The 13,051-nt window shown below is 52.0% G+C and overlaps 1 protein-coding gene across 2 annotated transcripts in view; it reads right to left on the minus strand.

Moving 5' to 3' along the window:
- LOC119971566 (myosin-binding protein C, cardiac-type-like) overlaps positions 1-13,051 on the minus strand; it is a 226,833-nt gene that overhangs the window by 33,220 nt on the left and 180,562 nt on the right. For both annotated transcript variants that reach the window (XM_038807310.1, XM_038807309.1), the window contains one exon: positions 4,861-5,056. In XM_038807310.1, coding sequence (XP_038663238.1) covers positions 4,861-5,056 — 196 coding nt within the window. The remainder of the gene's footprint in view (positions 1-4,860; positions 5,057-13,051) is intronic.

The raw sequence follows: 13,051 nt of genomic DNA on the forward strand, positions 1-13,051 counted from the left end.
CCGGGACGCAGGAGTTGTGAGGTAGTAGTGCCAACCACTGTGCCACCGTGGCGCCACAAAGAAGTGGTAATGTTCATTGTAAGGAACTTGCTAAAATCCTTGTCTGTTTTGTGTTTCTCTTCCAATTCCTGTCCTTCTGGCTGGTTTTAAAATCACTGACATTTGGTTTTGAACTGAACCCCCCTCCCCGCTGCAGGCTGCTATGTGTACTTATCAGGCAGAGCCCCTCTGATTCAGTATGCTCTTTGGCATAGCTCGTGATGTCATGTTGATGGACTTGGCAAGCAGCCAATCAGCTTGTTTGAAATTCAGGCCTTGGACAAATTCTTGTTTGGGATTGGTGGAGCTTTTCAGAAACTTCTGGAACAGGAGACGCCAAACCCATTTTGTCAGTTCAGTGAAAGATCCAAGCCTGAAGCAGCTTTAAGGCATTCTCTCTCAGATTTCTCTCTCTCAGGCGATTTAAGAGGCTCCCAGCCAGACCTGTGGAAGGCACTCCTATTGAAAAGACTGAGGACAGTAGCCAGACCTGTGAAGGGAACAGCTGGTTTGAAAGGTTGTGAGCAGGTTCTCCCATCAGGTCTGTAATAGTTTAATCCTCTGTCTGAATGGCTGGGAAGAGCCCAGTCTGAGAATTCTCGTCATGATACAGCCAGAATCTCTGCATAGAGATCAGACATATGAAGAAAGACTGGATCGACTGGGCTTCTACTCACTGGAGTTCAGAAGAATGAGAGGGGATCTCATCGAAACATATAAAATCCTGATGGGACTTTCAGGTTAGATGCGGGAAGAATGTTCCCCATGTTGGGGACGTCCAGAACCAGGGATCACAGCCTAAGAATAAGGGGTAAGCCATTCAGGACTGAGATGAGGAAGAACCTCTTCTCGCAGGGATTTATGAACTTGTGGAATTCTCTACTACAGAAAGCTCTTTGGGCCAGTTTGTTGGATATATTCAAGAGGGAGCTGCACGTGGCTCTTGCGGCTGAAGGGATTAAGGGGTATGGAGAGAAATTGGGAGTGGAATACTGAAGTTGCGCGATCAGCCATGATCATATTGAATGGTGGTGCAGGCTCAAAGGGCCAAATGGCCTACTCCTGCATCTATTTTCTATGTTTCAGAGTAAGCAGTTTAGAGGCAGTGTGGGTGTAAAATTTACTGTAAACTTTCAGGTAGAAAATTCTAGTAATAGCTCAGGGAGATGGAGGGTCCATCTGGTGGCCACACGATGGAATTGCACAGACCTGAATCTCCTGTATGAAGGCCATGCCGCAGAGGAAGACCTACAGTTTGGAGGTTCTAATGGATGGTGGTCCTGATAAGATCCAAACTCACCGAGTGGTTGCAACACCTGGCATTTTGAAGAGATCACCACCTACAAGGATCTTAATCTCAGCAGCAAAGATCCTCAAATCTCTCATCCCCTTTTAATCCCTGTTACATTTAATCCTTTCTCCACCTCCTACCGTGTGTTTGTCGTGTTGTGTGTCTGGGTGGAGATTGGGACAGGGTTTTGAGAATAGGTAGATTAGTGGACCATTGTTCAATTATATGTTCATCTTTTACTCTTGTTACAAATAAACAGTTTTTTAAATGTTCTACTTAGAAATCTGGTGGCTGTAACTCATTGGAGCAGATGAGGGTTAAAGCTATCAGGAAAATACACAAATCATTGGTTAGTTCACTTATGTTGGGACTCTGGGGTCTGTGGGGCTGGAACTGACCGTGCACTCGCCCAGGGTGCTGTAACATCACAGATGACTGCACAATGTTCAGCACCATTCGCGACTCCTCAGATAATGAAGCAGTCCATGTCCAAATGCAGCAATACCTGGACAATATCCAGACTTAGGCTGACAAGTGGCAAGTTACATTCGTGTCACACAAGTGCCAGGCAATGACCCTCTCTTACAAGAGAAGATCTAACCATCACCCCTTGACATTCAATGGCATTACCATTGCTGAAACCCACACTGTCAACATTCTGGGGGTTACCATTGATGAGAAACTGAACTGGACTTGCCACATTAATACTGTGGCTACCAAAGCAGGTCAGAGGCTTGGAATCCTCTGGTGAGCTACTGACCTCCTAGGCTCGGCCAACCACTACCGTGTGTCTGGTCCTGCCTCAGACTGAACGGGTACTGGACTGCCTTCTTGAGGCCATGTCCAGGGTTGTGAGAGTGAGTGTGGAGCCATGCCCACTAGTGGCAGTCTTTGGGGTCTTGGAACAGCAAGAATTATTCACTGGGAGAGAGGCAGGCGCCCTAATCTTTGCCTCCATGATTGCCCAGCGGAGACTGATTACAACCAGGACGCAAGGCAAACCAGGCAGGGGAACCAGAGGGAACAAACAGTAGCGACGTACCCAGGAACAGCCTCGCCAGGTGACACCAAAGGCACCCCTGGTATATTCTATTACCAAGAGGCGATGCACATGGCATAGGAACAGCATAGAGGGAGTGGCCCCAAAACCAGTGCTCCAACAATAATACCTTTACACCCGCTGTCTTGTCCCCCTCCTGGGCTTTTACGTGGGAGTCATATTCCCTTCCTGTATATATATATATATAAATATGTACAGTTTGTAAAGACTCCTATGTTGCTGCTTAAATGTCCTCTGCAATGTAACTATAAAATGCAAACCAATAAAAATAATTTGAAAAATAACTCACCTCCTGACCCCCGCCCCCCCCCACAATCTACAAGTCCCTCCACCATCTGCAAGGCACAAGTCAGGGGTGTAATGGAATACTCTCCACTTGCCTGGATGAGTGCAGCTCCATCAACACTCAAGAAACTTGACACCATCCAGGGCAAAGCAGCCCACTTGATTGCTCCCCTTCCACAAACAATGAATCCTTCCACAACCGAACACTGGCAGCATGTATACAAGATCTTGAAACTCCCTCCCTAACAGCAGTGGGTGTACCTACATCACATGGACTGCAGCGGTTCAAGAAGGTAACTCACCTTCACCTTCTGAAGGGCAACTAGGGATGTGCAAATGAATGCTAGCCTAATCAATAACGCCCACATCCTGTAAATTAATTTTTAACAAGGTGTTTGTTGGCGGACAGTGTAGAGGGAGCTTTACTCTGTATCTAACCCCGTGCTGTACCTGTCCTGGGAGTGTTTGATGGAGACAGTGTCGAGGGAGATTTACTCTATCTAACCTCGTGCCGTACCTGTCCTGGGAGTGTTTGATGGGGACAGTGTCGAGGGAGATTTACTCTATCTAACCCCGTGCTGTGCCTGACCTGGGAGTGTTTGATGGGGACAGTGTCGAGGGAGATTTACTCTGTATCTAACCCCGTGCTGTACCTGTCTTGGGAGTGTTTGATGGGGACAGTGTAGAGGGAGCTTTACTCTATCTAACCCTGTGCTGGATCTGTCCTGGGAGTGTTTGATGGGGACAGTGTAGAGGGAGCTTTACTCTGTCTCTAACCCTGTGCTGTACCTGTCTTGGGAGTGTTTGATGGGGACAGTGTAGAGGGAGCTTTACTCTGTATCTAACCCTGTGCTGTACCTGTCCTGGGAGTGTTTGATGGGGACAGTGTAGAGGGAGTTTTACACTGTCTCTAACCCCATGCTGTACCTGTCCTGGGAGTGTTTGATGGGGACAGTGTAGAGGGAGTTTTACTCTATATCTAACCACGTGCTGTACCTGTCCAGGGAGTGTTTGATGGGGACAGTGTAGAGGGAGCTTTACTCTGTATCTAACCCCGTGCTGTGCCTGACCTGGGAGTGTTTGATGGGGACAGTGTAGAGGGAGCTTTACTCTGGATCTAACCCCGTGCTGTACCTGTCCTGGGAGTATATGATGGGGACAGTGTAGAGGGAGCTTTCCTCTGTATCTAACCCCGTGCTGTACCTGTCCTGGGAGTGTATGATGGGGACAGTGTAGAGGGAGCTTTACTCTGTATCTAACCCCGTGCTGTGCCTGACCTGGGAGTGTTTGATGGGGACAGTGTAGAGGGAGATTTACTCTATCTAACCCTGTGCTGTACCTGTCCTGGGAGTGTTTGATGGGGACAGTGTAGAGGGAGCTTTATTCTGTATCTAACCCCGTGCTGTACCTGTCCTGGGAGTGTTTGATGGGGACAGTGTAGAGGGAGCTTTACTCTGTATCTAACCTTGTGCTGTACCTGTCCTGGGAGTGTTTGATGGGGACAGTGTAGAGGGAGCTTTACTCTGTATCTAACCCCGTGCTGTACCTATCCTGGGAGTGTTTGATGGGGACAGTGTCGAGGGAGCTTTACTCTGTATCTAACCCTGTGCTGTACCTGTCCTGGGAGTGTTTGATGGGGACAGTGTCGAGGGAGCTTTACTCTGTATCTAACCCCGTGCTGTACCTGTCCTGGGAGTGTTTGATGGGGACAGTGAAGAGGGAGCTTTACTCTGTATCTAACCCCGTGCTGTACCTGTCCTGGGAGTGTTTGATGGGGACAGTGAAGAGGGAGCTTTACTCTGTATCTAACCCCGTGCTGTACCTGTCCTGGGAGTGTTTGATGGGGACAGTGTAGAGGGAGCTTTACTCTGTATCTAACCCCGTGCTGTACCTGTCCTGGGAGTGTTTGATGGGGACAGTGTAGAGGGAGCTTTACTCTGTATCTAACCCTGTGCTGTACCTGTCCTGGGAGTGTTTGATGGGGACAGTGTAGATGGAGCTTTACTCTGTATCTAACCCCGTGCTGTACCTGTCCTGGGAGTGTTTGATGGGGAGTGTCGAGGGAGCTTTACTCTGTATCTAACCCCGTGCTGTACCTGTCCTGGGAGTGTTTGACGTAGACAGTGCATAGGGAGATGCAATGCAGTGGTAAAGTTGTTACTTGCTGTTAATGATGCTCTCTTACCTATGACCTGGAGGTGGATATTTGCTGTGTCCTTGGTATTCTCGATCTGTACCTGAAGTTGGTAAGACCCTGAGTGCATGCGTTCTGCCTTCCTGATGAAGAAGATGGTGTCTGTGTCGCTATTCCGGATGGTAATACTCTTCAGATCCAGGGGCTGTTCCTCCTTCAGCCAGGTGACCATTGGCCTGGGCTTACCCTGCACAGCGATTAGCAGAAGATGTTATTGTCGGAGATTGTCAGCAATGGGAGCTTTCACTTTACAGTCGCTCCATGCCACAGAAGTGAAGAGGGTAAAGATCACAAAATGGGAACCAAATAACACAACTGAAGACCCGACACAGAGAAAGGCAATGAAAAAAAATGAAAATGAAATGAAATGAAAATCGCTTATTGTCACGAGTAGGCTTCAATGAAGTTACTGTGAAATCGAACCGTGCTGCTGGCCTGCTTGGTCTGCTTTAAAAGCCAGCGATTTAGCCGAGTGAGCTAAACCAGCCACTGATGGCCCGATAATCTGTTTAATCATATCTGTTGATGAGTAAATATCGGCCAGAACATAGTGAGAAATCCATCGCTCTTCCTCAACATTGTCATATTCCGGGACCTGTTTGTGGCCAACGAACAAGCAGAAGAATAGACAGGTAGCCAAGAATCAGGGGAAAGTAGCCAAGGCGTGAGGGGGAGGGATAGACCGGGAGAGTGGGTGGGGGGGTGTTGGACAAGACAGCTAAACCTAAGAGAAAAGGAGGGCGAACCAAAGGAGAAGGGGAGGGGGGAGGGGGAGGAAGAGGGAGGAAACAGGGAACAATAGAGGGGAGCCAGAGGGGGGGGGGGGGGGGGGGAGTTAAGGAGATAGCTGGAATGAGAGCAAGGGGAACGACAACAAACACAGCAATACAGTAACAAAGAGCAAGGAAAACACGGGCGAAAGACGGAACAAACGGCCGAAGTGGAGGTGAATGTGTGACGACAACGGCAGCGAAAACCATGCAGGAGAAGCTAGTAACTACACCAATACCAGATCTATTCGCGGATTGCCCTCGCTGTATTGGAGATAACTACTGTAATTGTTTCTCTGGCATCCAAATGTATACATACCTCCCCAAACTCCTCCCATCCCCCCACAAACAGAGCCTACTTATGTATTAAAAATAATATTGATACCTGTACAGAGTTGCTGTTGTTGAGCTAGTGCACAATATCATACCAGTCTTTTTTTATTGTTTTTTTCTCTTCTATATATATTTTATTCTGTGTACATAACTGTAAATATACTTTGTTCAAAAATCCAATAAAAAACAATTATAAATAAAATATGAAATCCAACTGTGAGGGAAACCCTGGGAGTCGGAGAATCGCCCGGGGCCGGTGTCAATCCCGCCCCCGCCGTGTCCCGAATTCTCCGCCCCCCGACATTCGGCGGGGATGGGAATCGGGCTGCGCTGGTCGGCGGGCCCCCCGCGGCGATTCTCCGGCCCACGATGGGCCGAAGTTCTGCCGCTGACAGGCCTTTCCCGCTGCCGTTGTTTAAACCACCTCTGGTACCGGCGGGATTGGCGGCGCGAGCGGACCCCGGGGTCCTGGGGGGGGGGGCACGGGGCGTCCTGACCCCGGGGGGTGCCCCCACGGTGGTCTGGCCCGAGATCGGGGCCCACCGATTGGCGAGCGGGCCTGTGCCGTGGGGTCACTTTTTTTCTTCCGTCCCCGTCATGGCCTTCACCATGGCGGGGGCGGAAGAGACCCCCTCCCTTGCGTATGCGCCGGGATGACGTCAGCAGCCGCTGACGCTCTGGCGCATGCGCGGCTTTCCGCCAGCCGGCGAAGGCGCCAAGGGACATTCGCGCCAGCCGGCAGAGCGGGAACCACTCCGGCGCGGACCTAGCCCCGAAAGGTGCAGAGAATTCTGCACCTTTGGGGAGGCCCAACGCCGGAGTGGTTCCCGCCACTCCGTCCCGCCGGGACCCCCGCCCCACCGGGTAGGGGAGAATCCTGGCCCAGGTTTCAATTAGCAGGTTTTAGATAAAGAAACAGTACTCAGTACTGACCCTCTGACAGCGCAGCACTAGCTCAGTACTGACCCTCTGACAGTGCAGCGCTCCCTCAGTACTGACCCGCAGACAGTGCAGCACTCCCTCAGTACTGACCCTCTGACAGTGCAGCACTCCCTCAGTACTGACCCCCTGACAGGGCAGCACTCCCTCAGTACTGACCCTCTGACAGTGCAGCACTCCCTCAGTACTGACCCACTGACAGTGCAGCACTCCCTCAGTACTGACCCACTGACAGTGCAGCACTCCCTCAGTACTGACCCCCTGACAGTGCAGCACTCCCTCAGTACTGACCCTGTGACAGTGCAGCACTCCCTCAGTACAGACCCTGTGACAGTGCAGCACTCCCTCAGTACTGACCCTGTGACAGTGCAGCACTCCCTCAGTACTGACCCGCAGACAGTGCAGCACTCCCTCAGTACTGACCCTTTGACAGTGCAGCACTCCCTCAGTACTGACCCTCTGACAGTGCGGCACTCCCTCAGTACTGACCCTGCGACAGTGCAGCACTCCCTCAGTACTGACCCTCTGACAGAGCAGCACTCCCTCAGTACTGACCCTCTGACAGTGCAGCACTCCCTCAGTACTGACCCTCTGACAGTGCAGCACTCCCTCAGTACTGACCCACTGACAGTGCAGCACTCCCTCAGTACTGACCCGCAGACAGTGCAGCACTCCCTCAGTACTGACCCTCTGACAGTAGAGCACTCCCTCAGTACTGACCCTGTGACAGTGCAGCACTCCCTCAGTACTGACCCTGTGACAGTGCAGCACTCCCTCAGTACTGACCCTGTGACAGTGCAGCACTCCCTCAGTACTGACCCGCAGACAGTGCAGCACTCCCTCAGTACTGACCCTCTGACAGTGCAGCATTCCCTCAGTACTGACCCTCTGACAGTGCAGCACTGCCTCAGTACTGACCCTCTGACAGTGCAGCGCTCCCTCAGTACTGACCCTCTGACAGTAGAGCACTCCCTCAGTACTGACCCTGTGACAGTGCAGCACTCCCTCAGTACTGACCCGCAGACAGTGCAGCACTCCCTCAGTACTGACCCTCTGACTGTGCAGCACTCCCTCAGTACTGACCCTCTGACAATGTAGAACTCCCTCAGTACTGACCCTCTGACAGTGCAGCACTCCCTCAGTACTGACCCTCTGAGAGTGCAGCACTCACTCAGTACTGACTCTCTGACAGTGCAGCACTCCCTCAGTACTGACCCTCTGACAGCGCAGCACTCCCTCAGTACTGACCCTCTGTCAGTGCAGCACTCACTCAGTACTGACCCTCTGACAGTGCAGCACTCCCTCAGTACTGACCCTCTGACAGTGCAGCACTCCCTCAGTACTGACCCTCTGACAGTGCAGCACTCACTCAGTACTGACCCTCTGACAGTGCAGCACTCACTCAGTACTGACCCTCTGACAGTGCAGCACTCCCTCAGTACTGACTCTCTGACAGTGCAGCACTCCCTCAGTACTGACCCTCTGACAGTGCCGTACTCTTTCAGTACTGACCCTCTGACAGAGCAGCACTCCCTCAGTACTGACCCTCTGACAGTGCAGCACTCACTCAGTACTGACCCTCTGACAGTGCAGCACTCCCTCAGTACTGACTCTCTGACAGAGCAGCACTCCCTCAGTACTGACCCTCTGACAGTGCCGTACTCTTTCAGTACTGACCCTCTGACAGAGCAGCACTCCCTCAGTACTGACCCTCTGTCAGTGCAGCACTCACTCAGTACTGACCCTCTGACAGTGCAGCACTCACTCAGTACTGACCCTCTGACAGTGCAGCACTCCCTCAGTACTGACTCTCTGACAGTGCAGCACTCCCTCAGTACTGACCCTCTGACAGTGCCGTACTCTTTCAGTACTGACCCTCTGACAGAGCAGCACTCCCTCAGTACTGACCCTCTGTCAGTGCAGCACTCACTCAGTACTGACCCTCTGACAGTGCAGCACTCGCTCAGTACTGACCCTCTGACAGTGCAGCACTCCCTCAGTACTGACCCTCTGACAGTGCAGCACTCACTCAGTACTGACCCTCTGACAGTGCAGCACTCGCTCAGTACTGACCCTCTGACAGTGCAGCACTCCCTCAGTACTGACCCTCTGACAGTGCAGCACTCACTCAGTACTGACCCTCTGACAGTGCAGCACTCACTCAGTACTGACCCTCTGACAGTGCAGCACTCCCTCAGTACTGACTCTCTGACAGTGCAGCACTCCCTCAGTACTGACTCTCTGACAGTGCAGCACTCCCTCAGTACTGACTCTCTGACAGTGCAGCACTCCCTCAGTACTGACCCTCTGACAGTGCAATACTCCTTCAGTACTGACCCTCTGACAGTGCAGCACTCCCTCAGTACTGACCCCCTGACAGTGCAGCACTCGCTCAGTACTGACCCTCTGACAGTGCAGCACTCCCTCAGTACTGACCCACTGACAGTGCAGCACTCCCTCAGTACTGACCCTCTGACTGTGCAGCACTCCCTCAGTACTGACCCTCTGACAATGTAGAACTCCCTCAGTACTGACCCTGTGACAGTGCAGCACTCCCTCAGTACTGACCCTCTGAGAGTGCAGCACTCACTCAGTACTGACTCTCTGACAGTGCAGCACTCCCTCAGTACTGACCCTCTGACAGCGCAGCACTCCCTCAGTACTGACCCTCTGTCAGTGCAGCACTCACTCAGTACTGACCCTCTGACAGTGCAGCACTCCCTCAGTACTGACCCTCTGACAGTGCAGCACTCACTCAGTACTGACCCTCTGACAGTGCAGCACTCACTCAGTACTGACCCTCTGACAGTGCAGCACTCCCTCAGTACTGACTCTCTGACAGTGCAGCACTCCCTCAGTACTGACCCTCTGACAGTGCCGTACTCTTTCAGTACTGACCCTCTGACAGAGCAGCACTCCCTCAGTACTGACCCTCTGTCAGTGCAGCACTCACTCAGTACTGACCCTCTGACAGTGCAGCACTCACTCAGTACTGACCCTCTGACAGTGCAGCACTCACTCAGTACTGACCCTCTGACAGTGCAGCACTCCCTCAGTACTGACCCTCTGACAGTGCAGCACTCCCTCAGTACTGACTCTCTGACAGTGCAGCACTCCCTCAGTACTGACTCTCTGACAGTGCAGCACTCCCTCAGTACTGACTCTTTGACAGTGCAGCTCTCCCTCACTACTGACTCTCTGACAGTGCAGAACTCCCTCTGCAGCATGGTAGCATGGTGGTTAGCATAAATGCTTCACAGCTCCAGGGTCCCAGGTTCGGTTCCCGGCTAGGTCACTGTCTATGCGGAGAGAGGGTATTTCCCCATTCCCTGGGGTATGAGAGTGTGAGAGAGGGTATCTCCCCATTCCCTGGGGTATGAGTGTGTGAGAGAGGGTATTTCCCCATTCCCTGGAGTATGAGAGAGGGAGAGAGGGTATTTCCCCATTCCCTGTGGTATGAGAGTGTGAGAGAGGGTATTTCCCCATTCCCTGGGGTATTAGTGTGTGAGAGAGGGTATTTCCCCATTCCCTGGGGTATTAGAGTGGGAGAGAGGGTATTTCCCCATTCCCTGGGGTATTAGAGTGGGAGAGAGGGTAGTTCCCCATTCCCTAGGGTATTAGAGTGGGAGAGAGGGTATTTCCCCATTCCCTGGGGTATGAGTGTGTGAGAGAGGGTATTTCCCCATTCCATGGGGTATTAGAGTGGGAGAGAGGGTATTTCCCAATTTCCCTGGGGTATGAGAGTGTGAGAGAGGGTATTTCCCTATTCCCTGGGGTATTAGAGTGTGAGAGAGGGTATCTCCCCATTCCCTGGGGTATTAGAGTGGGAGAGAGGGTATTTCCCCATTCCCTGGGGTATTAGAGTGGGAGAGAGGGTATTTCCCCATTCCCTGGGGTATGGGAGTGGGAGAGAGGGTATTTCCCCATTCCCTGGGATATTAGAGTGGAAGAGAGGGTATTTCCCCATTCCCTGGGGTATGAGAGTGTGAGAGTGGGTATCTCCCAATTCCCTGGGGTATGAGAGAGGGAGAGAGGGTATTTCCCCATTCCCTGGAGTATGAGAGTGGGAGAGAGGGTATTTCCCCATTCCCTGGGGTATGAGAGTGTGAGAGAGGGTATCTCCCCATTCCCTGGGGTATTAGAGTGTGAGAGAGGGTATTTCCCCATTCCCTGGGGTATTAGAGTGGGAGAGAGGGTATTTCCCCATTCCCTGGGTATAGAGTGTGAGAGAGGGTATCTCCCCATTCCCTGGGGTATCAGAGTGTGTGAGAGAGGGTATTTCCCCATTCCCTGGGGTATTAGAGTGTGAGAGAGGGTATTTCCCCATTCCCTGGGGTATTAGAGTGTGAGAGAGGGTATCTCCCCATTCCCTGGGGTATTTGTATGTGAGGGAGGGTATTTCGCCATTCCCTAGGGTATTAGAGTGGGAGAGGGTATTTCCCCATTCCCTGGGGTATGAGTGTGTGAGAGAGGGTATCTCCCCATTCCCAAGGGTATTAGAGTGGGAGAGGGTATTTCCCCATTCCCATGGGTATTAGAGTGGGAGAGAGGGTATTCCCCATTCCCTGGGGTATGAGAGTGTGAGAGAGGGTATTTCCCCATTCCCTGGGGTATGAGTGTGTGAGAGAGGGTATTTCCCCATTCCCTGGGGTATGAGTGTGTGAGAGAGGGTATTTCCCCATTCCCTGGGGTATGAGTGTGTGAGAGAGGGTATTTCCCCATTCCCTGGGGTATGAGTGTGTGAGAGAGGGTATTTCCCCATTCCCTGGGGTATTAGAGTGTGAGAGAGGGTATTTCCCATTCCCTGGGGTATTAGAGTGGGAGAGAGGGTATTTCCCCATTCCCTGGGGTATTAGAGTGTGAGAGAGGGTATTTCCCCATTCCCTGGGGTATTAGAGTGTGAGAGAGGGTATCTCCCCATTCCCTGGGGTATGAGAGTGGGAGAGAGGGTATTTCCCCATTCCCTGGGGTATGAGAGAGGGAGAGAGGGTATTTCCCCATTCCCTGGGGTATGAGTGTGTGAGAGAGGGTATTTCCCCATTCCCTGGGGTATTAGAGTGTGTGAGAGGGTATTTCCCCATTCCCTAGGGTATTAGAGAGGGAGAGAGGGTATTTCCCCATTCTCTGGGGTATTACAGTGGGAGAGAGGGTATTTCCCCATTACCTAGGGTGTGAGAGTGGGAGAGAGGGTATCTCTGCATTCCCTGGGGAATTAGAGTGGGAGAGGGTATTTCCCCATTCCCTGGGGTATTAGAGTGGGAGAGGGTATCTCCCAATTCCCTGGGGTATGAGTGTGTGAGGGATGGTATTTCCCCATTCCCTGGGGTATTAGCGTGTGAGAGATGGTATTTCCCCATTCCCTGGGGTTTGAGAGTGGCAGAGAGGGTATTTCCCCATTCCCTGGGGTTAGAGTGTGTGAGAGGGTATCTCTGCATTCCCTGGGTATGAGTGTGTGAGAGAGGGTATTTCCCCATTCCCTGGGGTATGAGAGTGTGAGAGGGTATCTCTGCATTCCCTGGGGTATGAGTGTGTGAGAGAGGTTATTTCCCCATTCCCTGGGGTATGAGTGTGTGAGAGAGGGTATTTCCCCATTCCCTGGGGTATGAGAGAGGGAAGAGGGTATTTCCCCATTCCCTGGGGTTAGAGTGTGTGAGAGGGTATCTCTGCATTCCCTGGGGTATGAGTGTGTGAGAGAGGGTATTTCCCCATTCCCTGGGGTATGAGAGTGTGTGAGAGGGTATCTCTGCATTCCCTGGGGTATGAGTGTGTGAGAGAGGTTTTCCCCATTCCCTGGGGTATGAGTGTGTGAGAGAGGGTATTTCCCCATTCCCTGGGGTATGAGAGAGGGAAGAGGGTATTTCCCATTCGCTGGGGTATGAGAGTGTGAGAGAGAGTATATCCCCATTCCCTGGGGTATGAGTGTGTGAGAGAGGGTATTTCCCATTCCCTGGGGTATTAGAGTGTGAGAGAGGGTATTTCCCATTCCCTGGGTATTAGAGTGGGAGAGAGGGTATTTACCCATTCCCTGGGGTATTAGAGTGGGAGAGGGTATTTCCCATTCCCTAGGGTATTAGAGTGTGAGAGAGGGTATTTCCCCATTCCCTGGGGTATTAGAGTGGTGAGAGAGGGTATTTCCCCAT

This window comes from Scyliorhinus canicula, chromosome 9 (assembly GCF_902713615.1).
Source record: "Scyliorhinus canicula chromosome 9, sScyCan1.1, whole genome shotgun sequence".
NCBI classification, from domain to species: Eukaryota; Metazoa; Chordata; class Chondrichthyes; order Carcharhiniformes; family Scyliorhinidae; genus Scyliorhinus; species Scyliorhinus canicula.